General features: G+C 39.1%; 1 protein-coding gene and 1 long non-coding RNA gene across 2 annotated transcripts in view; one reads left to right on the forward strand and one right to left on the reverse strand.

Moving 5' to 3' along the window:
- Nucleotides 1-17,394, forward strand: part of RHOBTB3 (Rho related BTB domain containing 3) — a 61,209-nt gene extending 43,815 nt beyond the window's left edge. Inside the window, exons 9-12 of the mRNA XM_023212184.3 lie at nucleotides 2,511-2,684; nucleotides 5,993-6,159; nucleotides 11,012-11,108; nucleotides 15,354-17,394. Coding sequence (XP_023067952.1) covers nucleotides 2,511-2,684; nucleotides 5,993-6,159; nucleotides 11,012-11,108; nucleotides 15,354-15,469 — 554 coding nt within the window. The 3' untranslated portion in view covers nucleotides 15,470-17,394. The remainder of the gene's footprint in view (nucleotides 1-2,510; nucleotides 2,685-5,992; nucleotides 6,160-11,011; nucleotides 11,109-15,353) is intronic.
- Nucleotides 922-12,607, reverse strand: LOC111542644. Its single transcript, XR_002731621.2, has 3 exons — nucleotides 10,316-12,607; nucleotides 5,990-6,141; nucleotides 922-3,557 (listed from the first exon to the last, which is right to left on the reverse strand). It is a non-coding gene; the product is annotated as an uncharacterized LOC111542644 (long non-coding RNA).
- Nucleotides 17,395-19,141: the final 1,747 nt, after the last annotated feature.

Genomic DNA, 19,141 nt, shown 5'->3' on the forward strand with positions numbered 1-19,141 from the left:
TGATGTTTTCTTAACAGGAAGTGTAATCGTTTTCCAAACTAAATTCCAATATTGAAATAGGCTTAAAAATGCTTTAAGGTACAGTTGTCAGCCAGGTGCAAGGGCTCACGCAGGTAATGCCAGCACTTTGAGAGGCTGAAGTGGGCGCATCACTTGAAGCCAGGAGTTCAAGACCAGCCTGGCCACCACAGCAAAACCCTGTCTCTAGTGAAAATACAAAAAAAAAATTAGCCAGGCATAGTAATGCAGGCCTGTAATCTCAGCTACTCGGGAGGCTGAGGCATGAGAATCATTTGAACCAGGGAGGCGGAGGTTGTGGTGAGAGATTGTGCTACTGTACTCTAGCCTGGACAACAAAGCAAGACTCTGTCTCAAAAAAAAAAAAAAAAAAAAAAAGGTACAGTTGTTCCTTAATGTCCATGGGGGATTGGTTGCAAGGACCTCCTGCAGACACCCAGATCTGCTGTGCTCAAATTCGTGATATTAAATGGCTTAGTATTTACATGTAACCTATGTATATCCTCTTGCATACTTAAAATCATCTCTAGATTACTTATAATATCTAACACAATGTAAATATTATATAAATGGTTGTTATAGTGTATTGTTTAGGGAATAATGATAATTTTTTAAAAATTTTGTGTATGTTCAATACAGTTGCAGGGTTTTTTCCTGAATATTTTTTCACTCTCTGTTGGTTCAGTCTGTGGATGTGGAACCCATGGATTCGGAGAGCTAACTGTACTGAGTGTTTTGTTGCTGGGTTTTGCAACTGTGTTATAACCACATTATCAACAGAAAATTTCTGTTAAAATTTCAAGGTTACTTATCAAATTCTACCCCCATCAACTATCTACTTGGTATTTTTTGGTAGATCTTAAATCCCTGTGCTTACCCCAAGTTATAGATCATCCAGTTTATTGAAGTCATGCTTCTAATTATTAAAAAAATAGTGCCCTATTTATCTTTAACATTTTAAAACCTTACAATTACAAGTCAAATGGCATTACCTGTTTGTATTCTTTATTAACTGCTGCATACAGATATAGCCAACATGCTTTAATTATGGAAACTGGTCCTTCCTGGTGGAGGGACACTGTCACAGTGAGGAGAGGAAGGGAGTGTGCCTGCCGGGAGGTGAGTGTTGACTGGGTGGGAGGGCTACACAAGTTCCTTCCCTGCTCCTCGGGTAGTTGTAGCTGTGCAAATCGCAGTGCCAAGCAGTAGACTCAAAGCTGGCAGTGCCAGGTGTTGCTTGTAGATCCTGAGTGATTATTGGCTTTGGAAAAAGCCACTGGGCTTAGATGTAACTCTTTTTCTTCTTTCGTGAGTCAGGAGATGGTTTGCTTGGATTTAAAAGGGTTGAAGAACCCAATAATTGTAAATGCTTTAGAGAAGACTATATAACCCTGATAAGTACTAGGTTTTAGAGATATGTAGATAAATTCTTGGGCAGGGCTGAGTGGTTTAGTTTGGTTGGAGAGTTACTTTCTGGAATGCGACAGCTTTGTCACCCACACTGGCTGTGGTGTCTTCCACGAAAGTAAAAACTGCTCCAAAGCGGAGGTAGCTTTGTCTTCCTCCTCTTTGTATGTTCAGTTCCAAATGCAATGATTGGCACATGCTGATGCTCAGTAATAATCTGTTGAAGTGATCCAGGCTGAACTGAAGACTGGCAGTGTGTACTCGTGGTTTCCTAAGGTGGTGGAAGTGGAGAGCCCCGGCCACCTGTGGCCCTATCCAGCGCTGCCTTTGTGTGGTGCAGCAGTAGCTAGAAAGCCTAGCAAGCTTTTCCTAGAGAGTCAGTTCAGTTCAGTGTGTTCAGTGAGCAATATGGGCTGAGAGGGCCCTCAAAATTCAACATAGCGCTGGCTCTCCCAGCAGCAGGCATTGATCCTGTGAGACAGAATGGTTGCCTGGGGAAGTAGTGTGCTGGGGAGACTGCAGGGATTAAAGTCATCCTCTTCCAGATTTTCATTAAGTCTGGAATGCTGTCCTCGGCTCCACGAGAGATCCTCTTGCTATTCCTACTGTGGTGTGTGGACTGCTTATGGTTTGCTTCTTACAGTTTCCCTTTTCAGATAAGGGGAAGCGTGGCCAAGACGGTTCTGTGAGTCAGGCCCAGAAGGGTAATGGGGTTGTTTTCTTGGGAAGCACATGGGCATGGGTAGTATTATTAGTATTTCAAGCCAATTGGAAAGGATTGATGTTTCATTATAAAAATATGAAGCAAAATAGTTCAGTGTTTCTATTTCTGGAAATACAAACCAAGTGACAAATAGTTGTCTGACTTGCAAATTGTTGGTTTCAAGGTCAACATCTGAACTTTCTTTATTGCTCCCTTTAAAATTAAGAAGTTTCTGGATTAATGGTAGTTATCACTCCCAAATTTAGATTCAGCATATCAGCCTGGCTGTCCCTAATGTAGTAGTCTAATTAGAAGGAAAATTGCTGGAATAACCCTGCGGGTTTATCTCACTTGTTTCTTGTTCCCCTTTTGAACCTTTCAGGTACGACAGTGCCAGCCCACAGGGCCATCCTGGTGGCCCGTTGTGAAGTGATGGCAGCCATGTTTAATGGTAATTACATGGAAGCAAAGAGTGTCCTGATTCCCGTTTATGGTGTTTCCAAAGAGACTTTCTTGTCGTTTTTAGAATACCTGTACACAGACTCCTGCTGCCCAGGTTAGCAATACAAATGTTGATAGTATCTTATAATTGTTTCTTTCCTTGCCACCCATTTTGTTAAATTGCATTCTGTGGAATCTATTTTCATTTAAGATTTATTAGTTGACATCATGGAATGTACTAAGCAGTTAGAGGTGGTGCTGGAACAACAATGAATTTTCATTCAGTTCAAGTGGAGGTGCAGTAATTGGGTGCCTTTTATGGATCTCCAATGCCGGCACAAGTTCACATGCCCCAGCCAGCACCTACAGCGTGGGGATCACTGTAGGCACCCAGAAATGAAGGTGTCTTGTGGTACCCATGGCTACTCTAATTCTAGAGATTGGGGCAGATTGTTACTTGAAGCACTGTCTCGTCCACAAGAAGAGGAGGGTTGTGCAACTGCTATGATGGCTGTGACTTCTGATTGGGTCACTTTTAAGGACTTTCAATATTCCTAGACTTTTTTGGTCTTCTTTTTGGCCCAGAGGATGTAGGATTTGTAAAGGCCTCCTTCTGACTTCTGCTAAAGTCAGAAACTCCTCAAACTGACTTCTCTGAAAACTTGTCTTGAGATGTTTAGAATGCCCAGTGGATTCATTTCCAAATTCACTGACCAAGGACTATCTTTGACCAGGAACCAAACATCTGTGGCAGCTCTAGGTTGGAACAGATCCAGCAGGGTTCTTCTAGCTGGAGGCACTTGAAGAAATAGTAAAATTTTTTCTACAGGCCTGGAGCCTTGCTTGGGATGCTGGCAGGGAAGTCCTCTGTGAGTAGTCTTCAGCCTTTGGCCACCAGATGGCTCCCATCACAAGCACAGCTAGATTCAGCTCCATGGAGCTCAGTTCTGGAGACTGAGACCTTGATTAGAGAATCTGGTCAAGCACCCTAATAAAAGTAAAAAGCAAACACACATTTCAGGCCAGACTTCTCTTCAGATTCACTGCTTTAATTTTTAGAATGGAAAGGTTTCTTACATTAGGTAATGAAATAAGTTTTAAACAAGTCATGAGCCCTCTAGTGAAAGATTTTAGAAGTTCAAAAAGAAGCGAATTTATTTGTTTTGGTTAAATTAATTCTGGTCTTGCAGCTTGCTGTATTTTGGAGCCAGTTGCAGTTGTTTCTGTCAGTGTTAAAGACTGACTTATCGCCAGGTGCAGTGGCTCATGCCTGTAATCCCAGCACTTTGGAAGGCTGAGACGAGCAGATCACCTGAAGTCAGGAGTTCAAGAACAGCCTGACCAACATGGTGAAACTCCGACTCTACTAAAAATACAAAAATTAGCTGGGTGTCGCGACGTGCGCCTGTAATCCCAGCTACATGGGAGGCAGAGGCAGGAGAATCGCCTGAACCTGCGAGGCAGTGGTTGCAGTGAGCCAAGATGGTGCCACCACACTCCAGCCAGGGTGACAGAGTGAGACTCCGTCTCAAAAAAAGACTGACTTATTATTTTTGCCTAATAAAAGTGAAAGCATTAGTTCTTTTTGGAAATAAAGCTTATTGTTTATGATTTCATTGTTGGCAAATTTGTATATTAAATTTAAAAACTGACCAGATTTGAAATAATAGGAAAATCTGATTTTCAGTCATCCTCTCACTCAAGTAATTGAAACTGCTAATATTAAGTTTTACCTTTTGCTAATTAGAAAAAATTACAGAGGAAAGCAGTAATAATGATAGGATTTTTTTAAATTGGCAAAAGTGTGTTAGGGAAAAATGAGTCAAAATGAATAATTGAAAAGTTAAACCAGATACTGGAATCTATGCATTGGGAAGATCACAGAAGACAGGTAATGTTATTATGTTAAATATTCACCATACACAGTGTTCTTGGTTCCATAGCTACAAAAGAATGTAAGAAATGTAAGAATGTAAGGAGGGATAAGAATGAGAATTACATGAAAAACCAGATTTCTAGGGAAGTATTGAATTGGGTGGTTGCCAGGGCCTGGGGAAAGGGGAAAACAGGGAGTTAGTGTTTAATGGGTACAGAGTTTCAGTTTGGGAAGAAGAAACATGTTCTGGAGATAGTGGTGGTGATGACTGCACAGCAGTGTGAATGTGCTTCATGCCAATGAATCATATACTTAAAAGTGGTTAAAATGGGCTGGGTGTGGTGGCTCACGCCTGTAATCCCAGCACTTTGGGAGGCCGAGGCGGGTGGATCACAAAGTCAGGAGATCGAGACCATCTAGCTAACACGGTGAAACCCTGTCTTTACTAAGAATACAAAAAAATTAGCTGGGCGTGGTGGCTGGCGCCTACAGTCCCGGCTACCCGGGAGGCTGAAGCAGGAGAGTGGTGTGAACCCAGGAGGCGGAGCTTGCCGTGAGCCAAGATCACGCCGCTGTACTCCAGCCTGGGCAACAGAGCAAGACTCCATCTCAAAAAAAAAAAAAGGCTAAAATGGTAAATTTCATGTTATGTTTATTTTATCACAATAAAAACAAAACAACAAACCAACCAACCAACCTGAAGACTAAAGTCAAGAAAAAGAAAATGGCAAAGATCTAGTCCTGGAATTAATTTTTAAGGGCCATTATAGAGTCACCTTTTCTGAAGAATTAAAAAAAAAAAAAAAAGAAGAAGAATGGCTTCCCTTCTGAGTATGAAGGCTTAAATGGATTCCTTTTATTATTTTATTTTATTTTATTTTTATTTTTATTTTTATTTTTATTTTTATTTTCTTGAGATGGAGTATCGCTCTGTCACCCAGGCTGCAGTGCAGTGGCACAATGTCTGCTCACTGCAACCTTCGCCTCCCAGGTTCTAGTGATTCTCCTGCCTCAGCCTCCCTAGTAGCTGGGACTACAGGAACCCGCCACCACACCTGGCTAATTTTTTTGCATTTTTAGTAGAGATGGAGTTTCACCATGTTGGCCAGAATGGTCTTGATCTCGACCTCATGATCTGTCCACCTCGGCCTCCCAAAGTGCTGGGATTACAGGCGTGAGCCACTGAGCCCGGCCTTCTTTTTAAAATGGAATAATAGGCTAGGTGTGATGGCTCACATATGTAATCCCAGCACTTTGGGAGGCCAAGGTGGGAGGATCAGTTGAGCTCAGGAGTTCAAGACCAGCCTGGGCAACATAGTGAGACCTGTCTCTACAAAAAAAAAAAAAAAAGAAAAAAAGATAAAATGGAGTAAAAGTGCAGAATGCTGACTCCCTTGAGGCTTTTCCTAAGTATTCTATTCTATGGCGGATGATACGGCCAGCATGTTTTTTTAAGTGTTGTTTTTTGGGGGGGGTGTGTGTGGTATTTAGGTCATTAAAGAAACGGTTTTATCATCCACTTTCTCTCATGTCCCTTTTCTCACCAGCTGGCATATTCCAGGCCATGTGTCTCCTGATCTGTGCCGAGATGTACCAGGTGTCCAGACTGCAGCACATCTGTGAGCTGTTCATCATTACGCAGCTGCAGAGCATGCCAAGCAGGGAACTGGCATCCATGAACCTTGATATAGTTGACCTGCTCAAAAAGGCCAAGGTAATTGACTCTGTGTATCTGACAGCCTAATTTTTTATAAAATATTTTTAAAATTATACTATTTTAAAATTTCTCCTTTTTAAGCATACATTAATACTAGTCTTAGTTTGGAAGTTTGGCTAATGAGGCTAAAGCGCCTTCCCAACAGTTTATCTGGCTAGATAATCTTGAAGCATTAGGGTTTGTGCGCAGTCCCTTTATAAGGAGGCAAAATGTCCAGACATGGAATTTTTTTAACTAAATAGTGGCCCTTAGCAAAGTCATTTGAATGTGGTGCTATACTGTGTCACATAGGCATTATAGGAAATATAATTTACATTGAATTTCCCCAAACAATCATATCTTCAGGTTCCTAAAAGGAAAATGACAGAATTGGCCCATATATACTGACAGCAATGGTTCAGTTAAACTCATTTACTTCTTCATTTTTTCATCATATAATGAACATGTTTTGAAGTTTCAGTTGTGTGTAGGAGATACTGGTGTGCCTCATTTATCCTTGCAGAATGCCTTTTGTTTTCATGTCTCACTGTATTAGCAATCACTGCTGTATACATACATGCTTCTTCTGGGCCTCTTGTAAGCTCAGAGTCTTTTGTTTTCAATAATTGTATCATTACTGATTTTAGAGAACAGGGTCGGGGGGTTACATAATTAAGTTAATTTTAAGTAACTGCAGTTACAGAGACTCTAAATTATGAATTGGAGCCAGGTCTGTAAATAAACTAGGACTACTGTGTTGAAATCTACTTCCCAAACCCCCAGATGTGCTCACAGTCAAAAACCTGCCAAATCCTCATTCCCACTTTCTTTCATCCTGGAAGCAGAAAGCTTATTCAGATGGGCTATCCTGCCATTGGCCATTCTGCCATTCCATCCACTGCCCCAGACAGTTTCAGGACTTGCAGTGGTTATGGCATACTTTTGTGTACTCAACTTGTGGTAAGCTGAGCCCTCTCGGTTTTTTTCACAGGAATATATTTGTTCAATCACTACAGAGTGTCAGTAATTCTTGAAATATTATCTGGCATCCAACATATCTATACCTATCAACTTTGACATCCAGGGTTACAAAAGCATGACAACTTTTGTCTCCATCTACATTGCTAAAATGGAGCCACATGATGGGGCAAATTCCAGATCTGTGACAGCTGAATGCTTGCCTCCAAGCTGAGACGAATTCATTCATTAACACTTCTGTTTATAGAAGGGAATTTATTTAAAGCATTTAGGTCTTCTCCTACTATCTCCTTAACCATTTTGGACTTCATTTCTCTCATAATCAAGTCTTAAGATCACCTGTACTTAATATTAGGGCTAAAAACAAATTTAAAAATTGAGTAACACTGATCTTTGTAATATATTTACATTCATCTCATGATAAATAAATAGCTCCCCTCCAAATTTAGTTTACAATTTTTAAATTCTTTCTAGTAGTTCCACAATCTCAGTTCATTTTTGATGTATCATTTTCATACTATTCTAACAAGTTGTTCATACTTTTTAAAAAATAGGACGCAAGCTTATTTTTCCTTATCTTTTAGTATCCTCTTAAATCGTTTATGTATAAGAGAACTTCCCGTGTGGTCCCATTGATTTCTTGAGGTGCCTCTCCTCTCTGCCCCCCTACATTTGGTTCCTCATCAGAATCATTTCTGATTGCACTGTCAGAAATTCTTGTTTTCCCTGATTCTGTGGTTTCTGACTCTGTGATTGTCTTTATCTTTTCCCCTTGACTTTAAAACAATCTAAGAAACCAGCTCATTTTGAATTTTGTTTCTGAAGACTTTTTATTTTCTAAGATTAAGCCTAAATTTACCAGTTTTCCTTTAGTCTTTTCCTAGTGGTTCCTAATAGTGGTTCCTAATAGGGCAGTTGTGAATTCCAGATAACAGAAGTTTTCTTCCCAAGTTTTCTTTGAAGTTCTTAGTTTGAGGTTTCACTTCACCAGCCAGTTCACCCTGTTGGTCAGAATTTGGTTAACCTTTCCCTTCCCATTTCTCTGACTTTTAGGAGTGAAATTGTCTTTTAGCAGAATTAGACTCCCAGTAGCTCTCCAAATAATCAAAATTTCTGATCACTCTGCCAGTTTTGTACTGTGTGTCAGGAAACATCTGTCATACTTTCTTAGATAGCCGAGCAGTGTGGGTATTCTCTCACTTCTCTGTCCTTTTTCCCCTAACCTCTCTCAGATCTCTACCATGATTTACCTTCAGGTTTCCATCAAGGAGGACTCTTAAAATACAGAGTTGAGATGCAGATTCCTTATCTCTACTCCTGTTTAAACCCTATCTGTTTAAACTTTGGTGATTCCTATGAAGTTGTATTTATTCTCGTATTAAAAATTTTAATGCATCTTCTTATTTATAATCTATATATTAATATTTGGCTAGCTGAAGCTACAAGTTGTATTTCTGAGAGTTTCTGGGTACTTTCTTTTGAGTTTATGGGTATTTTCTCCACATTCTTCTTGTAGCTGTTACATTCTATTGCATTTGGCTTATGGCTTTTTAATGCCTTTTTAACAATTCTGTTGCTTATTTCAGTTTGACCCATTTTCTTACATCAACACATATCCTTCTAAAACCTAGTTTTTACAGTGAGACATATTCCATTCCTGTTACAGAGGCCCTAGATTATGAATCTGGGCCAGGTCTATACATTAGCTAGGACTGCTGTGTTGAAATCTACTTCCCAAACCTCTACATATGCTACCAATTCCTCATTCTTCAATTCTTTCATTCCTGGAAGCAGAAAGCTTACTCAGTTGTGTCATCCATCCTACTGTATTTAAGATATTTTGGATAATATAATAAGATTTAAGATATTATAATTGTGGACTCTTTGCAAAAGAGTTACAAAAGAATGACAACTTTTATCTTCCATCCACATTGCTACAATGGAGCCACTTGATGGGGCAGATTCCAGATCTGTGACAGCTGAATACTTGCCTCCAAGCTGAGACGAATTCATTCATCAACACTTCTGTTTATAGAAGGGAATTTATTTAAAGCCTCTAGGTCTTCTCCTACTATCTCCTTAACCATTTTGGACTTCATTTCTCTCATAATCAAGTCTTACGATCACCTGTATTTAATATTAGGGATAAAAACAAATTTAAAAATTGAGTGTGGACTGTTTGCAAAAGAGTCCACAATTATAATATCTTAAAAGTATCTTAAATCTTGGTCAAAAATAAAATTCTTCATTTTTAAGCATGCTTTTGTGGCCAGCTGTTTATTTCTGTGACCTCCCTTTTCCTTCTCAATCACAGCCCTTAAGGCAATGTCCTAACTTCCTGGTGTTTTGTTATCTGCTCTGGGTTACTCATCTAATAGTAGTGGTGGCTTCTTTAAAAAGCTGAAGGGTCTTACTCTGTTCCCTTGAGATTGCACACATTCATCTGGGAGAAAAAACTGTTAAAATGTTATGTGGGAGTAGATAAACTATAAAGTTATTTCCAGTTCAAAAATTCTGATTTTATGTAATGACAATAACAGGGACCTGTGAATATATGTGTTTAAATACTCTCACACTATACAGCTTTTTTTAAAAAAAAAAAAAGCAAATCCTTGAGTTTTTTTCATTAAGGTTTGAGATTACTAATCACTCTTCAATGTAGCATTACTTGTTGCTTCCTTAATATTTTTGCATCTCCTTAGAAGAGCTATACTTAGCCAAAAGGTGGAAGCAACCCGAACATCCATTGACAGGTGAAGAGATAAACAAAGTGTGGTATATATGTACAATGGGATATTATTCAGTCTTAAGAAGGAATGAAATTTTGATATCTGCTACAACATGGATGAAACTTGGAAAATATTACCCTAAATGAGCCAATCATAAAAGAACAAATATTTTACAATTTCACTTATATGAGGTACCTAGAACAGTGAAATTCACAGAGACAGAAAGTAATACAGTGGGTGCTGGGACCTGGTAGGGATAGGGAGAAAACTGTTTAATAGTACAGAGTTTCATTTTGGGGTGATAGAAGTGGTCTGGAAATGGATAGTGGTGTTGGGTTGCCCCACCATGTGTATGTACTTATTAATGACACTTAACTGTGCACTTAAGGATTATTAAAATGGTAAGTTTTGTGTTATACATATTGTACCACAATAATAATAAAAAAAAGAGTTCTATACTTACGTACCAAAGTTGCCTGCCAGCAAGTCATCTGCGTTGGTGGTTGGATGGATCAGTGAGTGTCACTACATGGACACCAAGGTGATGATGTCGGTGGCCTGCTTGCTTGGAGTTTTCCCTCCATTAGCAACTGTTGGAACTCAGAATGAGGAGAATGGAGCTGGAAATCCTGCTCAGTTTACTGTACATATCATTAAAAGCAAATATTTAGACACAGCTTTCTCTTAGAAACATTTACACATTGAAACCCATGCCTTCGACCGATGGTGTTTCCTTCCCAAAATATGTTTTGACTTGCTCCTCAGGTGAACTTGTTTCAACATTGCTCACCATCATCTGCTACACAGATACAGGTGCAGTTAGTGACGTCCGTGGCTTTAGATTAAAAGCTTAAATTAAATCTTTAAGAACCTCAAACAGATGCAGCCATGCATTGCTTAAAGATGTTTGGCCACTCCGGCAGCCATAGATTGTTATTCGCTGTTGGTTTGGCTTCTTCCGAGAATGTACTTTTAACGTTATCTGTTAATAGTGCTCCCTCATCCTGTCTACTGTCATAGTAGACTGAAAGCTGCATCAGGTAAAGGCACATTAAACATGAATATGGGCTCTCCGTGATTGCTCCCAGGCCGTTCTCTTGATCTAATCATCATACTGGTGGCCATTATGTGCAATGTTGTTTCACTTTTCATTTTTCTTGCAGTTTCACCACTCTGATTGCCTTTCAACCTGGCTACTTCATTTCATTGCTACTAACTACCTCATCTTCAGTCAAAAGCCTGAATTTCAGGATCTTTCAGGTAGATTGCCAATTTCTGTTTTGAAAAGAAAACTTTATGTTCTTTGTTCTTAGATTTGAGACATAAGTTGTAGAAGTAGTGCTTTTAGCAAAATAAGAATAGTCAATGTAATAAATTTGTTGTAAATTATGCAGTGTGGTAATTATGGAAACAATTTATAGTCACCTGTGTTACATAAGCGGCTTAACCTGTGTTACACAAGAAGTTTTCTAATGATTATTTTATAGCTCCCATCCATTTTTAAACACATTTTCTTTCCCTGAAATAGATAAGGTGACAAAATGTGTCCTCAGGTGGCATTTGCTTGTGAAAAAGGATATCTTAGTTGTAACTACCTAAGTTAGTAGCAAAGTTTAGACAGTACAGATTTAAAAATTTAACTCTTGTAAACTGTATGATATATAGCTTTATTGTACTGGATATCTGGATTTACTGAGTATATCTATATGGGAGTCCATTATATTTGCAATAACAGTTTTTCATATATAAAAGAATGTTGTGAAACTTACTGAGAGTACATGTAATATGCTTTCTAAGGTAAATTATAAAGATTAAAACCAAAGTGTGAACTACTGAGTACTGTATAAAAAGAAAAAAATGAAAATACAATAGTTGTCAGAATAGACAGTTTAGATGCAATGGTTTGCTTGTGTTATTTTCTAGCATAGACTCAAGGAAAATTTGAGCTAAAAAGAAAAGGAAGTGAAAGATTACCTTTTCAAGGAGTTTCACACTCTGGACAAACAAATCTCCGTGGAGATAACTGAAGTGACTTCTAGGGTGGGGGGCAGAAGGTAGGGAGTGGGTGAGGAGAAGAAGAGAGCGAGGGAGTAAGGGAAAGGGAAAGAGAACGCTAAAATGTACAGCTCTTGGACTCTTCCCTCCCTTCTTCAGTCAGAGTACTTCCACTTTATCTGTTTCATATCTTGAGTTCTACCTAAAATTATACATCCTGAAAAAGACTTTGCTGGTAAAAGATATAAAAATCATATGGTCAAGATGGTGATTTAACCTTGATGTAATCCCAGCCAATTTGGGAGGCTGAGGCTGAAGGATCACTTGAACCCAGGAGTCTGAGTCCAGCCTGAGCAACATAATGAGACCCCTGTCTCTAAAAGAAAAAAAAAAGTAAAAATCTCTTGTTTTTATTCAGCCACTTGTTGTACAGTTAAAGGAAACCCAGGAACACACGAGCAGTTTTTAGGAGATGTATTCAGCCAGTCAGCAAACATTATATGTCTATTGGGAGCCTCCTTACATAAGTCAACTATTAGTACGGTAGAGAAGCATAATCACATCAAAACAAAACAACAGGTATTAATTAGCTAGGTACTTTGTGCAAGGAAAAAACAAAGTCGGTTCATAAAAAGATAAGGCTTGTGTATACTTGCTGTCAGAAGGAACATTCTACAGTTATTTTTTATTTTATTTTTATTATTTTTTTTTTTTGAGACGGAGTCTTGCTCTGTTGCCCAGGCTGGAGTGCACTGGTGCCATCTCGGCTCACTGCAAGCTCTGCCTCCTGGGCTCACGCGATTCTCCTGCCTCAGCCTCCCGAGTAGCTGGGACTACAGGCGCCTACCACCATGCCCGGCTAATTTTTTTTTTGTATTTTTCGTAGAGATGGGGTTTCACCGTGTTAGCCAGGATGGTCTCGATCTCCTGACCTTGTGATCCGCCCACCTCAGCCTCCCAAAGTGCTGGGATTACAGGCGTGAGCCACCACACCCTGTCTAGTTATTCTTTAAGTAGCTGCTTCTATAGTTATTTAAGAAGCTAGCTGAAAGTTAAATGAATTGCACTTTGGTCCTGGATCCACTTTCATTATGCTACCTTAGGTCACTCTTATTTGTAAAAGAAGAATAAGATTATTTTCTACTTACTATCTTGTATAGATATGTGGTATATATGGAGTACTATTACATCCTTGGGAGAAAGATGCTCTATAAATCCTTTTAGTTATGAATTTTCATTATATGGTATTATTCAATTGCCTATAAAGTATGTTATGACATCTGGCATGGTGCAAAGCAGGGCTTCCAGTGCGATGTGAGGTGGCAGGCTAAGGAGGAGAGGCTGTGTCGATGTTGCCTTCTGTACCTTTGATGGGAATTAAAAGGGAATCATGAGAACTCTCATTCTGCAGTGCCTCTTCCTGTCCAGGGACCTGCTATGAGGTGTCATCCTCTTGGGCAGAGGAAAAAAGCGCCTTTTGGATAAGGGAGAATTTAATTGTCTAAATCAATAGTTACTCACTGGCTGTCTATGGTTTAGGTGTAGCCTGCCAACGTGTTTTATTTGGACCCCACAGTTAAAAATATATAGTGCTGATATTTAAAAATACCATATTTATGGCTTCTTTTGAAAAATTGGAAGATCTGGCTACCCCAGGCCCATCTTCCTAGTGGCAACATGTAGCTTGGCACTGGCGGCCCACCTAAAGGAGTATGCCCTCTCCAGAGGGTCACAGTCCCTTCTCTCCAGTGCTTTACACCTGGCCTGCTGCACACGGGGACTTGAAGTTGGGAAAAGTTCTTGTCACAGTCACTCTACGGCTTCCTTATAGAACTGCCCATCTTCAGTTTCAAAAGTTCTCAAATTATTATTGGAATTCTGTTGACTGAGAATTTTTCATTTTTAGACGTGTTTAGAAATCAAAAAGTGAGACTGGAAAAGATGTCATGTCAGTACAGGCACAGAGACATCAGAACCCAGTTAAAACGTCATTAAGTATTAGGTTTTTATATACTGGACTCATGAACACAAACAGCAGTGCACAGGAATATGTTACCCTTGGCATTTATGGATTCATTATTCTCACAGTTTAATTTAGCTCAATATTATGTGTTATGTGTTATGGGGTTGTTTGTTTTGTTTTGTTTTGCTGGCTGCCAGAGCTCATCTGTAATAACTTTTCTCTGGTTTTTGATATTTACTGAGGGAATAGCCTCATGTCACCTTTGCTTCCTATTGAAACTTAGAGCTAAGCAGCTAGTTTGTATGGTTCTGCAGCTTGAATCAAGACCTTATTAATCTGAGTTACAATAGATGAGGTTAAACAGTAGATGGAGAATCAAGCGATTCTCCTGCCTCATCCTCCTCAGTAGCTGGGATTATAGGCGTGCACCACCACACCCAGCTGATTTTGTTTTTTGGTAGAGACGGGGTTTTGCCACGTTGGCCAGGCTGGTCTCGAACTCCTGACCTCAAATAGTCTGCCCACCTCGGCCTCCCAAAGTGGTGGGATTACAGACATGAGCCATCGTGCCTGATCTCCAGCAAGGTCTTTATGATCTGTATCTTGTGTCGATCTCTTATCTCATTCTGTAACCTAGAATGCCTAACTGTCTGGGAATGCAGCCCAGTAGGTTTCAGCCTCATTGTCCCCAGCCCCTATTCAAGATGCAGTTGCTCTGGTTCAAATGCCTCTGACAGTTGTGCTTCACCAAAACTAGAGAATGAACAAAGCGAAGGACCCTCCATTCAAGAATGGAGGGATCCAATCCCCAGGCAGGAAGCGGGTCCAGAAAGCAGGCAGGGCAGCAGCAACAGGAAAGAACAGCTTATCTGATGACTGGCTGGGTGGGAAGCACAACTGAGAGGAGTTGAAGGATTTTGGAAGACTAAGTTAGCTCCAAAGAAAACTAAGTATTATAAATTGAAAAAAAAAAAAATCTATCATATCCAGGAAAAACAAACATTTTATTGAAAAAGAAAAGGAAGCCAGGCATATGGTGGCTTACGCCTGTAATCCCAGCACTTTGGGAGGCTGAGGCGGGCAGATCACGAGGTCAGGAGATCTACCATCCTGGCCAACAAGGTGAAACCCCATCTCTACAAAAAATAAAAAAAATTAGCTGGGCGTGGTGACACACACCTGTAGTCCCAGCTACTCGGGAGGCTGAGGTGGGATAATTGCTTGAAACATGAAGGCAGAGGTTGCAGTGAGCTGAGATTGTGCCGTTGCACTCCAGCCTGGATGACAGAGGGAGACTCCATCTCAAAAAAAAAAAAAAGGCACGCTGAAAAGGAAAATAATCAAATACTACTCAAAGTAGTGGACAAAATGTTTATAATTGTAAGTCACATCATAACTTAAATCCTGATACTAATTTAACCAAAATGGTAGTAAATTGTTTGGGAAACCTTGCGAGAATGGTAGATGTATCACAGAGCTTGAATCTCATCTATTAAAGAGGAAATCAATAGCTGATTCAGTTAACATTCTTTTTCTTAACACTTCAGTGGAAGAACGCAGTTTTGTTGAAAAGCACAGATGGCCGTCGAATATGTACTTGAAGCAGCTTGCGGAATACAGGAAGTATATTCACTCCCGGAAATGTCGTTGCTTAGTAATGTAACCTGGAGCTTTTATATACTACATTTCTTTTTTATTATTATGAAGACTGGGATACTTCCAGGTTCCAGTAAAATTCTTCTGACTAAAACCAATGTGGGTGTTAGAAAAATTACCACATAGCTTAATATGTTTATCAGTTCTCTTTGAAAAAAAACTACCATTGTGGTCTTAAAAAGGGAACAAAATATACCATAGGCTAAAACTAAGGCTTTCACTCTAGAATGCAAAGCTGTTTTGCAGCTATGTTTTCCCTTAAAGATGTCCTGTTGCTTTAATGATATTTAGACCCCTCTCAGTTAAGAAGTGCTTAAATTAAAAAAAAAAAAAATTATATAGGATTAATACAGAAATTTTATCATGTCTGATTAATTGCTCTATTAAAATAAGGGGCATTTAAAGACCCAGCATAACTATTTGTATGATGAGAAATCTGAAGGAAAACCCATCAGTCCAACATGAGATTTTAGGAATAGTAATTTACCTGCCCCTTGGAAAGTGAAATGCCACTTGGTTCCCAATTGGTGACAGTGTTTGAATCATCATAAAAAAATTTCTACTTTTCACCTGGACAACCCAATTGAGCCACTTTGTCTCCTTTTGGCAATCTGAGTAGGCAGGGAACCTAGGCAGAGCTGGCTTTCTTAGCATGTAACTTGTATAGCAGCACAGGGCCCACACTTAGAAGGACCCCGCACTTGGTTCAAGGCTCTGCTATAGCGGAAATTCTTAATGATGTTTGAAGAAGGGCCCCATGATTTCATTTTGTGCTGAGCCCTCAAAATTATGTCTATTTCCTGGCAGGAAATATCCTATGTTTTCTTGCTCAAACAGCTTTCTCTGCTTGAGCAGAAAAGAGGCACTGCTATAAAGGGAAGAGAAGGAGGCTCACCGGAGGGAAGAGAACATAGCGAAAATTCCTACCTTTGGGGAGGTCTGAACCACCCAGGGCCTCCACTGCCACCTTGACTGGCAAGGGAGAAATGTGTTGTGTTGTCTTAGCTTTAAAACAGTCACAGTTCTTGCTCTATCATAGATGAACAAATACTTTCTTGATCATTCTGTAAGACTAGGAGGTTGGTAAGAGTGACTAACCAGCCTAACTTTAATACACATGTATAAAGATGCTCTCAGAGAAAGATGCTCTGTAGAGAATTTGCTACCGAAGTTGGCTCAAGAATTTTTTTTAGTGTTATTTACCAAGATTAGGACATCAGTGGCTTAAATTCTTTGAATTATTCTCAAGGACTGCAAGATTATTTGATAAAGAGTAGCATGAATGTTGTCCTCTAAGATTACACAGTAAGTTCAAAGAAAGGATATAAGTCAAAGGCTTGTCACATAGAGGGAGAATGGACTGGGATAGAGGACAGAATGATAGTTTCTTTCTTTCATATCACATGTATAGAGAAACAATTATATCAGAAACTCACAAACCTAGAGATGGAAAAACAGATTACTGTCTATTGTCAGCATCATTTTAATCTGTAAGTCAGTACTGGAATATGTTTTTCTTTTAATTTCCAGTGACTTTAGAATACACACAGTTTTTCCAACTTTTAAAAATTTTGACTAAATGGTTTTATAGTATATTATTGGGACCCCATACCGTTAGCCCTTGTGTGTATACCAACACTGCCAAAGTGAAACATTAGGCCAGGCATGGTGGCTCAGGCCTGTAATAACAGCATTTTGGGAGTCTGAGGCAGGTGGATAACTTGAGGTCAGTTCAAAACCGGCCTGGCCAACACAGTGAAACCCTGTCTCTACTAAAAATACAAAATTAGCCAGGTGTGGTGGCACACACCTGTAATCCCAGCTACTCAGGAAGCTGAGGCAGGAAAATTGCTTGAATCCGGGAGGTGGATGTTGTAGTGAGCTGAGATCATACCACTGCACTCCAACCTGGATGATGAGCGAAACTCCATCTCAAAAAAAAAAAAAAAAAAAAAAAAATACCAAAGTGAAATATTAAAAATTCCCTATAGATATATTCCAGGAAACATTTTAATTGGGCAGATTTTAATGAGGGTGTATCAATGAAGATTACTGAAATTGATTTTATGTCTTTTGTATTTTAATCACTTGAGTTAATCAACCACCGGCGAATCCCATTTGACAAGGATTAGCATTGTAAAAAATAGATACTGTGGTAGATTTCTCGAAATTCATTCACATTTAAGACTTTTAAAATGCAATAATAGCCTTTTGTTTTTCATGAGCATATTCTCACCTATATAAATTACGGCATTTAAAGTTCAAACTCAGTAACTTTTAATCTAGGAAATTGAAAAATATAAGTTGCAAAGCAAAAAAAGGCATTTTGAAAATACTATTTAACATTTAACTAGACTATAGGTAGTTCCTTAAGGTTGTTTGACCTGAAGTGGAGTTGGGTTTGGAAACTGGTGCCCAGTTGGTGCAGAGCGTGTAGTTTTGTTATGAAAGTTCTTTACCACCTGTGTAAGTGACACCAGCACCCAGATGTCGTGGCTCTCCAGAGCTAGTCAGAAGAGAAATCAAATTAGTGTTCAAACCTATTTGCATATAGACTCATCAGTACATTTAACTCAATATAACAAGAAATTGTAAAATACTTATATCTTAGAGAAATGAGTGCTGGTTTTGAGAGTTGTTTTTTAACTGAAAGATTATTTCTAGATGGGTATGTGCTTTGTGCTGGTTTCTGCTTCCATATATTTCCCAGGCATTTTAATTAGAGAAGACACTCTGTGGTAGAACTTTCCTTTCCTTTCTTGGCCAGAGTCTTTACCCTATGTAACCCTTTGTGTATTTCTGACTGCTCACTGTTCATATTATAGGAGACTAGATTTGTAATATAAAACTCTCTGTAACACGAATGAAATTAATCCCGTCCAAGCCAGCATAGTGGCTTCATATTGAGTAGTAACAGAAGTCTGAACAATTGGATAAATTTGACTTCCAAGACAGCTAAACTTTTCAACTGCAATTTTAAAAACTACACTACACTGTTATAGTTAATCTGACAAAAATGTCCTCAAAGAGTACTTTATTTTATTTAAAGCATCTGTTTAATTCAACCTTTAATAATTTTGCAAAGAAGGGTATGTGTGTATTTTAATATAGCCTGACCTGAATTTATATGTTTTTAGCTTTAGTATTTAACATTTTGTAACAAATAAACCTTTTTTAAAACAAGTTTAATGAAGCGTCCTGTGGTTATTTTACCTTGGATGTTGAAATACTGAAATGATTTGGAGAATGCTGCCTTGTTTTTCTCAAGCATAATTATGCTTCACAGATAATTTTCATTATGTATAAAATATTTAGAATGTGGCTGATACTGTAGATGACTCATATGTGTCGTGAGATAAAGAAATTTATATCATCTTTAACAGTCAAGACCAGAATTTATCTCAGCAAAATAACTGCCTTTATTTAGAAAAGTGCTTTGATAATTAAACCTAGAAGTGAGCCCCTTATAGGCTTGAGTGTTGTCTGGGACCAAGGCTTGGGAAGTGGAGAAGCTGCTCTGCATAATAGATGGAAAAGAATCTGGAATTTCCCAGGGCTGAGGAGCCCAGGTAGGGAGGGGAAAGAGATGAGACAGCCATACCATGAGAATGGATGGTGCATGGAATGATGCAGCTCCTCCCCAGCAGGTTCCCAAATTTTCAGTAAAGCCTACTAAACT

The sequence above is a fragment of the Piliocolobus tephrosceles genome, chromosome 4, assembly GCF_002776525.5.
Source record: "Piliocolobus tephrosceles isolate RC106 chromosome 4, ASM277652v3, whole genome shotgun sequence".
In the NCBI taxonomy this organism is placed as follows: Eukaryota; Metazoa; Chordata; class Mammalia; order Primates; family Cercopithecidae; genus Piliocolobus; species Piliocolobus tephrosceles.